The sequence below is a fragment of the Suncus etruscus genome, chromosome 7 (assembly GCF_024139225.1).
Source record: "Suncus etruscus isolate mSunEtr1 chromosome 7, mSunEtr1.pri.cur, whole genome shotgun sequence".
Classification (NCBI taxonomy): domain Eukaryota; kingdom Metazoa; phylum Chordata; class Mammalia; order Eulipotyphla; family Soricidae; genus Suncus; species Suncus etruscus.
Genome location: NC_064854.1, coordinates 19,801,984 through 19,820,993, shown reverse-complemented (window position 1 = coordinate 19,820,993; position 19,010 = coordinate 19,801,984). Strand labels below are relative to the sequence as shown.

The following is a 19,010-nucleotide window of genomic DNA, read 5'->3' as shown; positions in this document are numbered from 1 at the left end:
TTGTGACCAAAGTGAATTACAAATCTTTCACAGTAATATTTTAGGTACATAGTGACATTGAATCAGGGGCATTCTCACCACCAGTTGTCCTTCCTCAATCCCTGTTCCCAGCATGCATCCCATATCCTCCTCCTTTGCCCCCTAGGCTTCTAGTATAAATGGTCCCCTCTGTGTTTAGCTTGTTGTAGATAGGGTGTCGATTCTATTGTTGTTGGCTTTGAATTTGGTGTTCATATGACTGTTTGGTCTTGGTACCATCCAGTTTTTTCCCCCCCTCAATTTATGAGGCAGAGCAAGATGATTCAAGTTATGTAGTTCTATTTAAAGGAAAAAAAAAAACCCAAAAAAGCAAAAACACAAACAAAAAACTGGAGGAATTCATCTCGAGGTTATAAATATCAATTTTAGAGAAGAAAGGGAAAAAGGAAGAAAAACAAAAAGACAAAAATACAAAAAAAAAATCTTTCCAATTCTTTAAACATTTTTTTCCAATTGAATTTTGCTTAATTGTATATTGCAGAAGCCACTTTGATTAGTCAGTATTGTCTTTAGTTTTTACTCCTAGCTTTTGCCTATTCATCACTTGCAGGTTCTAAAGTGCTTTTATTCATGGTTGTTGGGTCACTGGAGTGCTGGGGATCAAACCTGGGTGGGATGCATGCAAGGAAAGCACCTTGCCCATGGCACTCTCACTCTGCCCCCTTAAAATGCTTGGAAAAGCCTGATTAAATGTCCTCTTCCAAGAATTCTTTGAGTTGGCAGGAAATGTTCTCTGGTTGCCAGACAGCTGTTTCTTAGTACTTTGTAAAGCGTGGCTTCTGGTTCTTCCAGTCTGCCGCTCGCTGTGGGCCCTTCCGTCATGTGGGAGCAGCTTCCTTCCCTTTCATAGTTGGGCAGCAGTAGTAGGGACTATACCATGGAAGTGTTTACATGTTGAAGTTTGTAGAAAATACGGTAGAATGTGTGCTAGGAACATGGGAATACGTTTAGAGCAGTGACTTGGCTAGTGTTTAAGTTTACACCAGTAATCAAACAGAACATTTATTAAGAATTCTGTTGAATTGGGGCCGGAGAGATAGCATGGAAGTAAGGCGTTTGCCTTGCGTGCAGAAGGTCAGTGGTTCGAATCCCCGTGTCCCATATGGTCTCCCAAGCCTGCCAGGAGCGATTTCTGACCGTAGAGCCAGGAGTAACCCCTGAGCACTGCCGGGTGTGACCCAAACACCAAAAAAAAAAAAAAAAAAAAAAAAAAAAAAAAAAAAAAAGAATTCTGTTGAATTGGAGCAAAAACCAAAGTCAGAATTGGAGTAAAATGATCAGTTAGTAATGGTTTTGTGAACTCCATATTAGTTTCATTTTAATTTGTTAAATCTTCAGACTTGTCCAAGTACGAGGCTTATAGTTTTTGTGCTCCTAAAGTTTGTGACGATTACTGTACACATCCCAGTCTTAGCTCAGCAGGAAAATCTTCTCAAAGTCTATTTTCATATTATAAATGCAGATAAATATTTTCTAGAAGATTTGTGGAGCTTGATAATGATGAAACGGAAGTAGCCAGTGACTAGAGTTCTATTGGTGTCCCACTTAAATTGCGGGGCAGCTTAGGCATCTGATTTCCAGATGTTCTTAGATTTCTAAGAAATCTGAAGTCAAACTGATGGCCTTTCTCTGAGGAAAACACTGATTTCATTGATAATACTGACATGTATAAAGTGGCCTTACAACTACTAAGACAATAATAGTTCTACAACTTAACAGTTTGTGGTGCCAGGATACCTCGCCTCCCTCCCCTTCCCTTCCTCTCTTTCCCCCCTCCCTCACCCCCCTCTACCATCTCTCCCCCCAACACCCAGTCTCTCACTTTATTTTTTGGGGTAGGGAGGGAAGGGGATGGCCCATTCCTGACAGTGCACCAAATTTATTCCTGTGTCTGTGCTCAGGAGTCACCCTTTGGCAGTGCTTGAGGACACATAGGTGATGCCCTCTCTCCAGCCCGATTTTAATTTATCTTTCACATGTGTTTGTCTTTCTCCATGTGACTAATCTCATCTGCCTGATTATCCTCGTTTCACCACGTTGTAGCTTCCTTCCTTCCTTCCTTCCTTCCTTCCTTCCTTCCTTCCTTCCTTCCTTCCTTCCTTCCTTCCTTCCTTCCTTCCTTCCTTCCTTCCTTCCTTCCTTCCTTCCTTCCTTCCTTCCTTCCTTCCTTCCTTCCTTCCTTCCTTCCTTCCTTCCTTCCTTCCTTTCATTGTTTTGTATAGCTGAATTGTTTGGTGGGTTTATATTCCACATCTTGACCCCCTATCCCATCTGCTTGTTGTAATGGTGCCTTGAACCAGGGATTGGGGAGGCACCTGCATTTCAATCAGTCTACCTGTTCCTAGTCTTCTGGCACTAACCAGAAACTAACTGGAACCATGCATTTCTGTCTGGAATCTTCTGGGGGCAAATCCATTGCGCCCTTTGTCTGCCACACCAACCCCATCTATTTCCATGCAGTGTTGAGCCCCCGTCCTTCCCATATTTCTCTTTACCTTCTTGTTATGGCTGTTCCCAGGTGTGGTTATTCTTGTGTCTCATTTGAGAAAGGTCTGGCTAGTGTGGAAGTACTTTTGGCAGGATCCACTTAGTTTTAATTATTTTTTTTATTTTTGGTTTTTGGGTCACATCTGGCAGCGCTCAGGGGTTACTCCTGGCCTTGCACTCAGAAATTGCCCCTGGCAGGCACAGGGGACCATATGGGACAGTCAGTTTAGTCCTGGATGGGTAGGCAAATGCCCTACCGCTATGCTATCTCTCGGTCTCCCAATCATTTTTAAATATGAATTGAAAAGCGAGTCTCCAGGGAGTTTCAAAATGCTGAGGGGTGGGGACCAGTTTTCTAAAGTCTCTAAAGACAGCCTGAAGACTGTCTTTAAAGACAGTTGTCCCGTCTTCCCCTGTTGAGCCTGCTGACTGGAAAAATGGCAGGTGGCCCTGGAGAGAGGCAGAGCCATGTTTACCAGGTTGGCAAGGGCCTACTTTTGGAGGAGGGTGATGGTGGGGCCACACTAAGTGGTGCTCAGGGGTTCCTCCTGCCTCTGTACTCAGGGGCCACTCGTGGTAGGCTTGGGGGACCCTGTGGGATGCCTGGGATCGAACCTATGGGCTGTGTGCAAGGCAAGAGCCCTCCCCACTGTCCTTTCACCCCAGCCCCTAGCTGGTACCTGTTTTTAAAGTATTTGAAGGAACTATTTGGCCTTCACATGGTTAAAGATGCAATTTGCGATACTTGGTTTAATTTATGTAGTTTTTAGGAAAATGCTGACACTTTATAAATTTTTGCAGCAGTTCAGGATTTGGTTCCTGGTTCACATTTCCTCTTTCCACCCCGCCACTGTCCCCTCTATACCGGCCACTTGAGGAGAAAGCATGGATTGGTATCTTCTGGGCAGAGAAGAGTTAGCCGTAGCCGTGCTTGGTCAGAATACCTGGTCACTGGGAACAGACTGAGTTACTAAAAAGGCATTTTTCTTTTCACTGGGGTTATGATTGCCCGTGATTTTGGTTTTGTGTAGTGCACATGCTAGTTACTAGTTCAGGATTCCATAAGGGTTCACCAGGGAGAGTGAGCACCCCTTCTTTGCCATGTCCTGTTTCAGTTCCTTAGACTGCGGCTAGTGAGCTGTGTGAGCATGGGCTTCCTTATGCCCATTGTGCCAGAGCTCAAAGCTGCGACAGTGATTTACGAATGCATCAGTACTCGGATTGGTGGCATTGATGTTGATTCTCTCTTTTTGCTGCACAGTGAAGTTGATCACACTGACTTACTTGTAAAGGTGATTCTGCAAAGCTTTGACAAGCCCATAGTGAGGATGGCAAATCGTCCCTGCAGAACGTGTCTTTATACTCAGTCTGTGCAAAGTGACTATTTGGCATGGAAATTAACATACCTTATCAGTCACAGAATTCTGAGGAGATCCCCCAACCCCATGACGACTTTAAAGAGTTCTGCCCTATGGTCTGCTGAGAATCGTGTAATTGGGATGTAGATGGAATGTGCGTATGCCTGCATGCTTGTGTGTGTGCGTGAGTGTGTGTGTGTGTGTGTGTGTGTGTGTGTGTGTAATGATACCTAAAGTTGAAATTTTAGGATATCCAGATAAGAAAGCAACAGTCAGCCCTTGCTCTTCTGTCCTGCAAAGAGGGTACCATAGGTGCATATGTTTAGGAAACTCTGATGGCCAACCACCATGTTTGTCTTTGTCACTTTTGATGTTTGTTCTGTAAACGAAATCTCACTCTCTGCATAGCAACAGCAGTAGAATAGAAAGAATAAGTCTCATAGGAAACACAGACACTTGTGGTTTGAGTGTTGTGAGGTGGGCGTTTTCAGTGTAGCTGTAGGCCTGGGAGTTGTTCAAAGGCTGCAACTCCTGTTGGGTTCTGGGTGTGATCTCTGATGTGATCCCTGACACCACACAGCCGAGCAGCACCTCAGGGCCAGTTCAAGCTCTGGACATCACAGCCACACAGCCTGGTTGAGTTTTGCCCAGTGTGACCCTGGGTTCTCTTTGTTCCCCCAAATAAATGCTGCTGTAGTGGGAGTGCAGAGCACCTTTCTTAAAAAGGAAAGAAAGGAAGAAAGAAAAAAAGAAAAGAAAGAATGAATAAATGTATGTCAGCCTCAGTGTGGTAAGAGCATGGATGTCTTCTGTCTTCAGTTGCTGGCTTTAGGTACCCTGCATTTCAGTTTGAGTCTAAGGGCCGAGGCGATAGAGGCCCCTTTTGTTTTATCTCATAATGTCACTCGGGCGCTTCTCAGTTGTTCCATTTCTGTGATTATGTGCCCTTTGGGTACAGTCTATTTGTCTGTTACTTTTGAATGTAAGAGTAGAATAGTATTAAGAATATTAAGTATTATAAGAGTAAAATGTATTGAGAATAGGCTTGTCAAGTGACGTGTGGCAATAGTTATTCCACATTGTTAGTTTATGGAATTTCTTCTGTCTCTTTAACTGTCTGAGACAAGATTTTGGTAAAATGGCTTCATTTCCTGTTGTTATCCCCTATGCTGTATTCAGCACAAACTTTTAATTTTTTTGTTTTGTTAGCTCTTGTCTTTGGATCACAACTAACTGCTCAGGAGTTACTCCTAGATCTGTGCTCATGCATCACTCCTGGTAGACTTGGGGGACCAGATGTGGTGCTGGGATCGAACCTAGGTCAGCTGCATCACAGACTCATGAGCAGGCCTGCCAGCTTATTGCCAGAGGGCTTCCATCCCGTGCTCCTTGGCCTGCCCATCAGGTTGACTGAGTTCTCCTGCCCAGGTGCCTGACTCTTGCCCGAGTGACAGATTTCCCTGGAGTGACTTCCTTAAATTCCAACTTCTTGGGGCCGGCGAGGTGGCGCTAGAGGTAAGGTGTCTGCCTTGCAAGCGCTAGCCAAGGAAGGACCGAGGTTCAATTTCCCCAGCGTCCCATATGGTCCCCCCAAATCAGGGGCAATTTCTGAGCGCTTAGCCAGGAGTAACCCCTGAGCATCAAACGGGTGTGGCCTGAAAAACAAAAAACAAAAAAAAAAATTCCAACTTCTTCCTCTTCACTGTAATCCCTCATGCTGGCCATTTTCTCTTGCTGGAGTCTCCAGAAAAGAGTGCCCACCTCCTTCTCTACCCACTGTGGCCACCAGCATGGGGAAATGCCCAGCCTAGATTAGTCAGCTGCAGCCTCAACCTAGGCCTTCCAATCCACCACTGCCCCTCACAGAAATGCGTGCGTGTCTGGAGGGGCTGATATCGTAAGTTGGGTAGTTTTTATCCAAGGAAACTTGCTCAGGGAGAATGTGAGGGGAAAGAAAGAGGAAATCGTTTCTAGAGAGAGAACACAGGCTTCTCCAGAGCGGAGATGGGCAGGGAGAAATAAACAATCGAAATGAGGATTCAGGAGAGGACAGGGGGTTGAAGGACAAGCCCAAAAGATTTCACTTTATAATTCTTTGGAGATTATCTTTCCATTTCTCGGCTTTTTTATTTTCTGGTTTTATCTTAAGCGCCCAAATTAGAACTTAGACAAGGTGCTGTTGTTTATGATCCAGGAGTGTTTTTTATATGGATGATTCTTGAATTCTCTGTCACACCATTTGTGACTATTCATAAAATTATCAACACGTTAGTGTGATGAGCTTGGGAGGCTATTAGCATCAGAAAACACAATTGTTCATAATTCTCAGGAGTCTTGGGCCAGAGTGATAGTACAGTGGGTAGGGCGGTTTGCCTTGCATGCGGCTGACCCAGGTTTGATCCCCAGCATCCTATATGGTCTCTGAGTGTCGAGCCAGGAATAACTCCTGAGCACCTCTGGGCATGACCCAAAAGCCCAACACTCCCTCTCCCCCAAAAAAAGAATTCTTAGGAATCAGAGATAGATTTGTTTCTGAAAGAGGCAGCTCTAATGGCCAGCAGATGTAAAATGATCTTAGAGAGATAGTTTACTCTTCACGAAAATAGCTTGGTGGTTAGACACAGGGCTTTGAAGTCTGCTTGACCCGAATGATGTGGGCGGTCCACACCCGCAGGCTCCCTCTGTGAACACTGAGCGCCACTGAACCAGGCACGTGTTTGCTGTGGTGCCTGGCAGAGTGTCACTGAGGTGGTTCCTAAGTGGTGACAAACAGGGAGTTGCTACAAGCCTTTCTTGTGCCACCTGAGGAAGCCAGGCAGCGAAGGTCTAATCTGAGCTTGCCACACAGTGGGCGTGCGTGTGAGTCAGCTCAGAGCTTGCCTCCCTTCTCAGGAGCTGTTGTGGGCAATTCTATCACTCAGCCCTGTCTCCAAATGTGGGACTCATTCATTCAACAACTGGTAATTATACCTCTCTGCTGTAGAATGTATTTCAATATTGTTATATCACTGCACCCCCTTTTTTTCCTCTGTGAATCATCTTCCACGTGAAGGTCGGAGTTGTGAGTCTGAGGAACCCATAGAGCTGCTGCTGCTGCGTTTTCTCCTGAGGCCTGCCAGATAGATCTGAAGCTGTGGGGCCCCTGCTTCGGTTCTAAAAGGAAGTCTCAGCTGTAGTATGGTGGATCAGAGGCTGAGTACAGATAGGCACAGGGTGGACTCAGGCCAGGCAAACCGGAGCTCCCTGCAGGGCAGTGCCTCTGGTGCTTTGAACACCTCAGAAGGTATTTTCTGGCTGTTGGAGCTGAGAAAGGCCTGGAGCAGAGGTGGCCAACAGGATGTTGACCCTCACTCAAAATGGCAAAATGCAATATGTGTTTATTATTGTTAAAATCATATGCTTTTGTGTGAGTGTTTGTCTGTTTTGGCAGGTCACTGTGTGGTGTGGCTCTCTGACTCTCACAGTTTAAAATTTTGGCTCTTTGTGTTGAACTTGTTTGCCACCCCTGTCCTGGAGCATCTCTGCTTTGCCCTGGCCTTATCTTCAGCTATGGTGACCCCCAGAACCTTCGCTTCCATGGGGGAGTCACTTGGCCAGGGAGCCCTAGGTTGTGGGAACAAAGCTGTGTCAGAAAGTGGACTTGGGGCAGCGTCTGTGGGCATGTGGGTTAGATGATTGAGAAGCTTTGAGTGAGCAGGAGGTCCGGATGGAACTAACCAGATGGAACTAACCAGCGTGTCTCCTTATCTCCCTTCAGTATAGGCAGACAGGGGAGGGAGTTAGTGAAGGAGGGAGAGAGGGAGAAGGTAGGAGAGAGTATGTGTGAGTGAGTGTATGTGTATATGAGTGTGTGTGTGATCAGGTAAGAGTGTGTGTATTCACATAGTCATTTCTTACTGGATATGAAACACTAAAGTACAATACATTGTTAATCGAAGTGGATTGTCATTTATTATCTTTGAATTTTAGTAATTTTTTTTTTTTTTTTTTTTTTTTTTTTTTTTTTTTGGTTTTTGGGCCACACCTAGCGGTGCTCACGGGTTACTCCTAGCTATCTGCTCAGAAATAGCTCCTGGCAGGCATGGGGGACCTTATGGGGTGCCGGGATTTGAACCAATGACCTTCTGCATGAAAGGCAAATGCCTTTCCTCCATGCTCTCTCCCCGGCCCCTGAATTTTAGTCTTAATAAAAATGTCACTACTGCATTGAAGTAGAATTTGAAGAATGGAATGAATGAAATGTAAGAAAAAGCATCTTCCAAAAAGACTTGGCTTTGCCTTGAGGGTATGCTTGGACAGTGTCTTGTGGCCCTGATATTGAAACGTGGGTCAGTAGGTCAGTGGGACTGCAGCTAACTTGTGCTGAGCATGTGCAGAGTGGTCCCAGGGCCCCAGGAACCTGATTCTGAAGCTGCTTCTCCTGTCATGGGGTGTGACCTTGAAGGAATGGGGGATACTTAGATCAGTCATTAGGAAGGCTCTCTTATTCTTCTGAGGAATGTTTGTGAGCAGATGCCTGGGTTAGGATGGCACTGTGGTAGGCACTAGAGATAAGATCCTTTGTTCCTGGCTGTGACACCTCAGTAAGAGAGAAAAGTGCAGAGACTCTCCCTCTTGGGTCCAGAGGGAAAGGATGCGAATTCGCCACCTGCACCGCTTGGATGCAGCACATTCTAGAGCTCAGATAGCTTGTGACTGAATCCACAAATCCAGCCTTGCCACCTCTCCTTCACCTCCCTGTCCTCCTTGCATAATAGCTGAACTCCTGGGAGAGTCCACTTGGGAGAGGCATGATCAGAACAGTTTGCAAGTGGACTGAAGCATTAGGTCATGGAGCATGCAGCTCTCTGCACATGGTGATGTGACAGGCATGGTGATCGACTTTTAAAAGGAAAGTTCTAGATTCTCTTTATACTGGCAGTGAAAGCTGAAATTGAGACTCTGGGCCCTTTCTGTCCCTGGTCACACAGTGCTGTTCTCATTGGCACACAAAACACACACACACTGTGTGTGTGTGTGTGTGTATATGTGTATGTGTATGTGTATGTGTGGTTGTGAGTGGGAGTGTGGCTGTGGGCAAGAGGACACGGAGTACTGTGGAGGGAGTTCCTTTGGGATTATGGTCTTGGTTGGTTCCTTCATGGAGTTTTTATTTTTGGGGGAGCATGCTCTGCACTTAGGGATTACTCTGGTGATCATATGGATTATATATTGTGCCTGGGATTGAATCCAGGTTGACAGCATGCAAGGCAAATGCCCTATCTGCTGTGCTACAGTTCAGGCCACCTTTTCCCCATTCCTTCAAGTTCTTAACTTTGATCAGGTTTTGGCGTTCCCTCTCCCTCTCCCTCTCCCTCTCCCTCTCCCTCTCCCTATCCCTCTCCCTCTCCCTCTCCCTCTCCCTCTCCCTGTCCCTCTCTCTCTCTCTCTCTCCCTCCCTCCCTCCCTCCCCTTCCTTCTCCCTCCCTCTCTCCTCCCCCCCTCCTCTCCCCCTAACTCCCCCCCTCCTGATTGTTTATACTATTTTTTAGCATTGCAGCTATGATCAGAATCATTGACCATTTTGAGAAAGAGGGAAAGAAGCCAATTGGTTTTTCTAAGATTATTACACTAGTGGTGGAAGGAAGGAGACATGCTGATTGGGGGAGGGGTGTGTACAGGTTTTTAAAAGATATTTGTCGGCCCTGGAAGGAACTGGCATGAGAGAGGGACTGTGCCAGTTCCTGTGCCTGAACTCGAGAATTCAGCCTTAGAATCTTCATCACCCTGGGCAGTGGCCAGGTCAGTGCTGTGGTCATAGGGTGGTGTTTCAGACTCAGCCCCTGGGGTGAGTTGTCCTGTAGACTCATTTAAAGAATAATGGTCCATTGCCAGCCCGTGTTTTCTCTCCTACCTTTCAGTTGTGTTGTTGTTGTTTGCTTGTGTGTTTGTTTTTTGGGCTATACCTACTGGTGCTCAGGGTTGATTCCTGGTTCTGCACCAGGCAGTGTTCCAGAAACCATATGGGGTGCCTGGGTGCATGCAAGGCAAAAGCCCAACCCACTTAACTGTCTATCCTGTGTCTTTTTATTTTATTTATTTATTTTTTTTGGTTACACCTGGCAGTGTTCAGGGGTTATTCCTGGCTCTATGCTCAGAAATCACTCCTGGCAGGCTTGGGGGACCATGTGAGATGCTGGGATTCGAACCACCATCCTTCTGCATGCAAAGCAGATGCCCTACCTCCTTGCTATCTTTTCGGCCTTCTTTCCTGTGTCTTGATGCCCGTCTACTTAACTCTGCATCTTCTGCTTCTGAATGCTCCTGCCAGCCTTGGCCTGAGATCAGGGCAGAAAAGCTGATTTTTCTGCAGTGGTGCCTAATAAGATATTATCATCATGAATCCCCTTTCTTGATATGGCTCAGTCCAGGGGCTTTCAAGAAAGAATCACTGATGATCTGAACCATTGCATAGGCATTTTGATACTCTGGGCCTCCTTTAGTTGAAAGATAAGATGGAAGAAAAGGACTCATCAGAGTCCTGAATAAGTGGTTCAGATGTTTTCACAAAAAAGGAGCACTGGGGGCTGGAGCGATAGCACAGCGGATAGGGCATTTGCTTTGCACATGGCCCATCCGGGTTTGATCCTTGGCATCCCATATGGTCTCCTGAGCCTGCCAGGAGAGATTTCTGAGCACAGAGCCAGGAGTAACCCCTGAGCGCTGCCAGCTGTGGCCCAAAAATGAATGAAAGGAAGGAAGGAAAGAAGGAAGAGAGGGTAGGAAAGGAGGTGGGAAGGAGGGAGCAAGGGAGGGAGAGAGGGAGGGACCATTACTATATAAGCATATTGAGTTGGAAGTGAAGCCAGGGGAACTGAAGCCTGAGTGGATGGACCTTTCTGTCTCTGCGAGACTTAACCTATTTCTGTGTAGCAGTGACTCTGCTTTGCTTTCGTACCAAGCACTGTGTTCTGCTTCGCAACAGCTGCTTTTTCTCAGCTGACTGGGGGATTCTGTTTTCCTTTTTATTTTTTTTTCTTCCCAATAGCCTTTGGTTGCCTTTGCTATTATTAAGCTCTGTACCTCATGGCGTTTCATATTTTAACTCCTACTAAAAATGGATTCTCAGTTTAGCCTGGCCATATTGCTAAGGGAGGCCGGTGGAGTAAATTATGTTGATGCTTTTGGAAACTGCATGATGAAGGCAGAATTAGATCTATATACGGATGGGTTCCGGACAGGAAGCTCAGAAATGGCTCTGCATAGAGGAATCTTCTCAGGCTTGGAATCTGAGGGACTACAAGCCAGGATCTGCGATCTTCATTTTTCTAGGAACTAGTTGCTGGCCCAGACTCCATGATGTCCTGTTTAGATGCAGGATAAGGGTTGGGATTATTTCTTGGATGACTCAAGTTTTGGAAAAAAGAGGCATATTAAAATGTTTGTACAGGCATCAATACATATTCTTGTGTGGTGTGAAGGAGATTTTTGGCAACTGGCTGCTTCTCAGAATGGGGGAGTTATTGAGAGGGTCTCTAGACCATGATAAATGGACCCTTTGCTTATAACTAATTATGAAAGTGGGAATCAGTTAAAAGCTTATACAGCCACTATGATGTCAGTATCATTTACTTAAAGCAAAATTAATGGTTAGGCATATCTATACAGAACAGAAATGTATTCTTCTACTGTTTAAAAGTGTCAACATCAAATGAATTCACTTTTCTGAGATGCCATCATATTTTGTTTTGGTTTGTTTTTGAGCCATATCCGGTGGTGATCAGGGTTACTACTGGCTCTGTGTTTAGAAATCATTCCTGGCAGGCTTAGGAGACACTATGGGATGCTGGGGATTGAACTCATGTCAACAAGGCAAATGCCCTCCCTGCTGCCCTATCACTCCAAGCCCCTTGCCATCAAGTTTTTGGCTCTTTGTACACTACTTTATATTTGACAGGCTTTTAGGAAAATGAAAACCACTTTGTTTTTGTTATTCTGAGCTCATTTCTGTCTTTTCTTAGTGTTTCCACATGTGAGTTTGACTGCATCACCTCCCTTATCCACCGTCTGTCATCTGTCTGTATCTTGCTTATGGTTGGTCTTCGGACATCCCAGTTGCTCTCCCAGCCTGGAAAGGTCTAATATTAGCCTTCTGTGACTTCAGAGATCCTGTGCCTGCCCTCTTTTCTGACTTTTAAAGGAAAAGTTACTCAGACACTTGATAACACAAAGGCAGATGATGTTGCTGGGAATGAGTGCCGGAGGGTTGTATGGTTGCTGCTGGGCGAGGGGCAGATGGAGGGACTTGGTGGATGGAAAATTACTGAGATGAAGCATCAAGAGTGGGCCGAGGATGTGGCTCAGTGGTAAGCTTTGTACGCAGAGGCCTGGGTTGAGGCTCCTACACCACCTCCCAGGTTTCTCCCGCCCCCAAACAAATAGATAATTGGCAAAGGCAGGTTGGGTGGCCAAGTGTGGGTGGTGCTGAGTGTGATTAGTTATCTCCAGTAGACAGATAGCCAAGGCTGGGATGGGACTCACTTCCAGCGACCCACAGGATTCTTGCTATGACCCAAAATGGGGCAGGGATCCATGGCTGATATAGGGCGCCCGTTGCCGGCACTTCAGTGGTGTCCATGTCTGTACCCATGTAAATGCTGTGCTAACCGTGAGCTGGGTGGAACCACTCGTACTCCCCTCTGGCTGCCCCAGAACTGGGTTGTCTGGCGTCGGGGCAGCTTGGCTGTTTGCAGCCTCAGGAGGAAGCTCTGTGGCACTTTCCCTGCTGGTGTCTCGCCCTGACTGCTGGGTAAAAATCGTTGTCTTAGATGTAAGGTGGCCCTGGTCCAGTCTCCAGCACTCTCTGGCCCTTGGACAGCCAGGAAGTGGCTCTGGACACCCAGCTTGGGCTTCAGGCGTGGCCCAAACAACAGTGATGACTGCGACATCCTTTTGCCGTCATTTTTGCGTTTCCTGATGATCAGTGCTGATGAGCATTTTCCCAGATGCACATCGGCCACCTGGCTAGTAAGTTTTGAGTTCCTGTGTTTGTTTGCTGTTGTCCCATAATCACCCAGCCCACACATGGTCTCTCCCAGCTCTCAGAGTGCGCTGACAGCTGGGGCAGCTTCCTCGGGGGGCCTCTAGACAGAGCAGCACCCCTGGGCACCCCTTGACTGGTCTTTTTCTCACTCAGGAGGGCCCCCCCCCCTCCCTGCTTTCCTTGTCTTCTGCCGCCATCCTTTCTCAGATTTTAGGCGTTTGTGTCCATAGGCTCAGCCACTTCTGTCTTGGGTGGTGGGTGCCCTTTGCTTTTAAGTGTCATTTAGTTGGTGCCCCTGGGTGGTTCTTGCCTCAATGTTGGGGGGTGGTAGTGGTGCTTCCAGCAGTCTCCGGATCAAACCTGAGGCTCCAACAGTGATCCAGCCCCATGACTCATCCCCGCGGCCTTCTGATTGCGTTGGTGCTCCCTATGTGATTCTGGGTTCTCTTGTCTTGGGACCCTTAATTGCAGATTCTCTTTGCTATATAAGGTACATTCGTAAGGTCCAGAGATCAAGATGTGTATATCTCTTGGGACCTTCTGCAGCCAACCACAGCTGTTACCCTCTAAATATGTGTTTGACTCTCATGATTAGTCAGGAGTTGCCTTGGTAAAGAATTCCAGTTTTATGGTCCTTTTTTTTTTTTTTTCTCACAAGCTTTCCTCCTCTTTAAAGGTTTGATGCCAGTCTAATTCTCAGTCCTTAGTAGGTGAGGGACCTTAATTTTGCTAGGTACATGAGTTTGAAATTTCTTCCTCCTGTTTCTTCTGGTTTAATGTTTTTTCCCTTTGATTTTTGGGCCACATTCAGTGATGCTCAGAGGTTACTTCTGGCTCTGCGCTCAGGTTGTGCACTCCTGGCAGTGGTCAGGAAACTATGGGGTGCTGGTGATCAAGCCCAAATTGGCAGTGTGCAAGGCAAGCCCCTGCCTGATGTGGTAGCTCTTCAGCCATTTCTTTGTTGTTTAAAACATTTCAATTGCTAGTGCCTGAACTTTAATTTAATTCATTGGTATTCAGTTGGTGTTTTCTCTAACAGGGCTGTTAGATTTGCAAAGCAGTCTCCCAACTATGGGTCTCTGCCCTGTGGAGAGGAGAATGATGGAAGAAGGAAAGAACATAGAGCATAAAAAGTTTCAAGGGGTTCCACCAAGGTTAGACTTTTTTTTTGGTTTCATGTTCCACTGAAATCTTTGATTTTTTTTTTTAAACAAAGATACAGAATCATTCAGAATTTATCTTATATTTGTTTCATGTCTGAAATTTTCCATTAAAAAAAAAAAACCACTGTTAAAATTTCTGTTCAGAGGTGTGGGTGTGAGTTGGTGGTAGAGCATTTACTTCCCATGGGTGAAGCCCTGGGTTCCATCCCTAGCACTGGAAGAAAAATTAGGTTAAGAGAAAATGTATTTGAGGAGAAACTTAACTACTTAGCTGCATATTCCTACTTAGTCTTCATTTCTTGTTTTAAATAAAAAATTTTGCCGTTCACGACCAATTTTTTGTCAAGAGTAGTAAGAATGTGAATTCATCTGAACACAGCATGAGGCATGCTCCAAACTCCTTGTGTAAAGGCCCGTTTGTCTTTTGCTGGAATGCTGGGTGTAGGCTGGTGCAGCTCAGACTTGGGATCTGGCCTGAAAGGCATGTTTTTGCCCTCAACAAATAGCATCTTTGTTTGCATCTCTGCAGGCACATAGCTGCAGTGAGGCCCCTCTTCTGACCTCTGCTTGTTTCACAAGTAGCGAAAGCAGGGGCTGCCTTCTGCCTTCCTGTCTCAGTTTGCTGAAGGCCGCTCGAGGTGCCTCTTGATGTGCTTTGTGGGGTTGAGGACTAGCAGCTGGCCATGAAATCTGGACCCTATGAGGACTGAGGCTGCTGTGAACTCCCCGGGCCGGACTGGTTATATCCTAAAGGGTAAAGTACTTTCTGAGTGGGGGAATTGTCGTCCCAGGATCTCACAGTTCTCCGTCAAAATGTGCTAGGTAAAGGAGTCTATGGTCATTGTTTTATGACAATGACTTGGAAAAACGGAATTAAAGGATCTGTTAGAATCAGGAGTTGACTTAGTATAAAACAATACCTGGATTTATTTTATTTTTTTCTTTTTTGGGTCACACCTGGAGACGCTCAGGGGTTACTTCTGGCTTCAGAAATTGCTCTTGGCAGGCTTGGGGAACCATATAAGATGCCAGAGATTGAACCCTGGTCCGCTGTGTGCAAGGCATATGCCCTACCTGGTGTGTTATTGCTCCTGCCCCAATACCTGCTTTTAAAGCAGTGTCATTCCACAGGACACTCTGATCTTTTTTCTTTTTTAAAGTTCTATGAATTAAAATGGACTCAGAGGTCTTAAAGTCATTGTTGGCAGCATTGTCATTTTTTTCCCCCAGATTTGTGCCCAGAGACATTTTCCTCTATACTTAAGTATTTAATTCTCAGTAAACAATCTTTTGATTTTTCTGCTTCTTTTAGTTTGAACTTTAGAAATCTCCTTGTTTTAGCTCTAGAGTTAAGGCTTGATTTAATTGGTAATAGTTGTTTTCTGCTTTTCGCCGAAGCCGGGGATGTCCCCTCACTGTCATTGAGTTGTATGGGGCACATAGACACAGCAACCAATGTAGGCCATGTGGCCGCTTTAGGGTGACTGTTCTGAATAAGTCATCGGAACTTAAGCAAAGGCAGTTGGAGTCTCCTGTGGCTCTAAGCAGCTTCCCAGCCATAGGTCACAGCAGGCAGCATTTAGCCGGGATCAGTTCTGCACAGAGAGCTCCTCCTCAAGTCCTGTAGGTGGTGGCCTCGCTGTCAGGGACTTAGAAGGGCTCTAACTCAGTGTCAGGAGAAGCTTATGTTCCCCCTACTCTCTTAGGACATACAGTTGACTGCTTTTGTTTATTTTTGTGAATTAATTTGACTTTTAACTTCCTCTTTCAAGAATATATTCATTAACATAATGTATTTTCCACCCCTACCCCCTGAGGATGTATACAAGGATTAAAAAATAGTTCTAAAAGCTGAAGAGTATATTTATTGGACATAGAACCCAATTTACTATTCTGGTATTTTTTTTTTTTTTTTTTTTTTGGTTTTTGGCCCACACCCGGCAGTGCTCAGGGGTTACTCCTGGCTGTCTGCTCAGAAATAGCTCCTGGCAGGCATGGGGGACCATATGGGACACCGGGATTCAAACCAGCCACCTTAGGTCCTGGATCGGCTGCTTGCAAGGCAAACGCTGCTGTGCTATTTCTCCGGGCCCTATTCTGGTAATTTTTTGTTTTTCTTTTTGCTTTTGGGTCATACCTGGCAGTGCTCAGGGGTTACTTCTGGTTCTGTGCTTAGGAATTGCTCTTGGCAGGCTCGGTGGGTCTGTCCCATGTGCAAGGCAAACACCCTGCCCTGTGCTATTGCTTCCACCCCTATTCTGGTCATGTTAAAATGCATCATCTGACCCCCCCTACGGACATCCAGTTTTATTCCTGTATACTCTTTATTTAAAAAAAAAATTTTTTTTTTTTGTTTTTTGGGCCACACCCGGCGGTGCTCAGGGGTTACTCCTGGCTGTCTGCTCAGAAATAGCTCCTGGCAGGCACGGGGGACCATATGGGACACCGGGATTCGAAAAAACCACCTTTGGTCCTGGATCGGCTGCTTGCAAGGCAAACGCCGCTGTGCTATCTCTCCGGGCCCTACTCTTTATTTTTATTTATTTTAATGGAAATCTTTCGACTAGAGGTAATCTTTCTGTGTCAATCTTTACTTTTTTTAATATTTTTTTGTTTTGTTTTGTTTTTATATCACACCCGGCAGTGCTCAGGGGTTACTTCTGGCTCTACGCTCAGAAATCGCTCCTGGCAGGCTCAAGGGACCATATGCGACGCCAGGATTGGAACCACTGACCTTCTGCATGAGAGGCAAACGCCTTACCTCCATGCTATCTCTCCGGCCCAGTCTACGTCAATCTTTATAGAGTTTGCTTCAGCAATTTTCTTGGGCTAGTTGGCACCTTCGCTTCCTAGTTCCTGACTTAACAGTTTTTACCTTTTCATTTTTGTTAAGCTAAAAAGAGAGACAAGGCCCGGCCTATTGAGCACTTGTGCTGAGTTGTGCCACAGGCAGCTCTGTCCTGCATTGTCCCCTATGATTCTATCATTGTGGCTGACTCTCTCATTCCCCTCAGATCTCCCAGCCCCTCCACACAGTGCCTGTGACTCTTGGAAGCTGGTTCATGGAAGAGGGCAAAGGAATTGACAGTTGTTCATCAGTGTAACGGAGGCCAGTAAATCTATCTGATAAGTTGATCAGACCGGACTCCTGATGGCCTTAGTTCTCTGCAACTAAGAACCAGCCTTTTCATCCAACTTTTTTTTTTTTTTTTTTGGTGGTTTTTGGGTCACACCCGGCAGTGCTCAGGGGTTATTTCTGGCTCCAGGCTCAGAAATTGCTCCTGGCAGGCACAGGGGACCATATGGGGCGCCGGGATTCGAACCGATGACCTCCTGCATGAAAGGCAAACACCTTACCTCCATGCTATCTCTCCGGCCCCTCATCCAACTTTTCAAACCGCTCTTCTCATTCACATTTTTTCCAAAGAGAGTAGTTTGTTGACACCCTGTAGTCTGAGAAAAGCAGTTTCGTAAAGTTATTTTTCCCAAACAAACTTTAGAAACCTCCCACACCTCTCTTTGCTGTCTGTGCTACTAGAAATGACTTCTGTACTTGTTGGGATATTTCCCGAGACTGCATCCCCGGAGGTGGATTGGTAAGGTTTTGGATGCTCACCAGGAGCTGCTTTCTAGGAAGAGCAGAGGTGGTGTCTGCCCTGGCAGAGTTCTGGGGCCTCCCCACGTGCCTGTGGCCCCAGTGACACCAGTTTGGGCTGATTTGGGCTGGGTGCAGAGTGGTCGCTGAAAGCTTGTGTTCCTCTTGTTTCTGACGAGATGAATTCTCTTTCCCTGCACTTTGATGCTCAGTGTTCGGCTCCAGTCTGAGTTTCTCTTGCTCAGACTCCCTTCGCCTTTGCTTGCTCCTGGAAGGAGCTGCCCTGCCCCCAACCGCTGCCTCTTCCCCCTGCTCCTGCCTCTTCCTCCAGCTCCAGCCCAGCCACTTCCTGCATCTGCACTTTTAGGCATTTTACTGGTTTCCTGCCCTGCAGGGGGAGGGGTGCGTGATCCGTGGGCACCAAACCTCTGCCCCTGCTTGTTTGTACCCCGGCTACTCTCTGGAGCAGTGATTCCTGTCCTCACTTGTGGGGTCTTCAGGGGAAGGTGATTTTTAAAGAGTCCCTCTGTGGCCCTTCAGTGGGGTTTTTAGAGCCATGGATACACCTGTGTGATGAGCTGCCATCCGCAAGAGGAAGGCCCTTTCCATTTTTGGCCACTATTACACGTAATGGTTTTGATTCTGCCCAATCTGAATCCCAGCTTTGCTTTCTATTAGTGCTGTGACCATTAACAGCTCCAGGTTACAGGCTTCAGGGGACCCCTTTTTAATGGGTGGAAGCACTAAAGGGCATCAGGCACACACATGCTTTCTCTGCAACCTGGTCTTGGATTAGACCTGCCCTGCACTTAGTAAGAATATGGAGGCAGTTGCTGCTTCCATTAACACACGTGTGAACTTGTTGCTTATCATCTCTGCCCAGTTTTGGGGATTTGGGGATATTTGTCTTTTCCTTCTAGATGCCCACAGTGCAGGGGCCTGGTGCTTGGGTCTGAGGATCCCTGCAGGGCCAGGGATTACTTGGGCTACTGGACTACTCTGTGTAGCTGGAGGTACTGGTGGGGGTAACCATGTGGTGCCACAGGTGGTCAGCTGTGTGCAAGGAAGGCACCTTCCCCCTTACTATCTCTGTCCTCGAGCCTATCACACAATTACTGGTGCTTTTTATTTTATAGTACTGAAGATGTATAGTTACACTTAGACTCTTTAATCTTTACTTCTGTTTTCAGATTTATGTGTATTTTTTTGAGATGTGGGATCAATGATATATTTTCATTAAAGAACCATGATCTACAATGTTATTGATAGTTGGCTTTTAGGCATATATATTTTTTAAAGGTTTTGTTGAGGCCATTATGAACTAAAAGTTTTCACAGTTGTATTTT

The 19,010-nt window shown here is 46.1% G+C and overlaps 1 protein-coding gene across 2 annotated transcripts in view; it reads left to right on the top strand.

Moving 5' to 3' along the window:
* USP6NL (USP6 N-terminal like) overlaps window positions 1–19,010 on the top strand; it is a 101,078-nt gene that overhangs the window by 47,374 nt on the left and 34,694 nt on the right. Inside the window, exon 1 of one of the 2 annotated variants that reach the window (XM_049777081.1) lies at window positions 14,677–14,823. The exons of the other annotated variant lie outside the window; for it this stretch is intronic. Within the exon in view, the coding sequence (XP_049633038.1) occupies window positions 14,769–14,823 (55 nt within the window). The 5' untranslated portion in view covers window positions 14,677–14,768. Of the gene's footprint in view, window positions 1–14,676; window positions 14,824–19,010 lie in introns of those variants that run through there. 2 annotated transcript variants of the gene reach the window in all.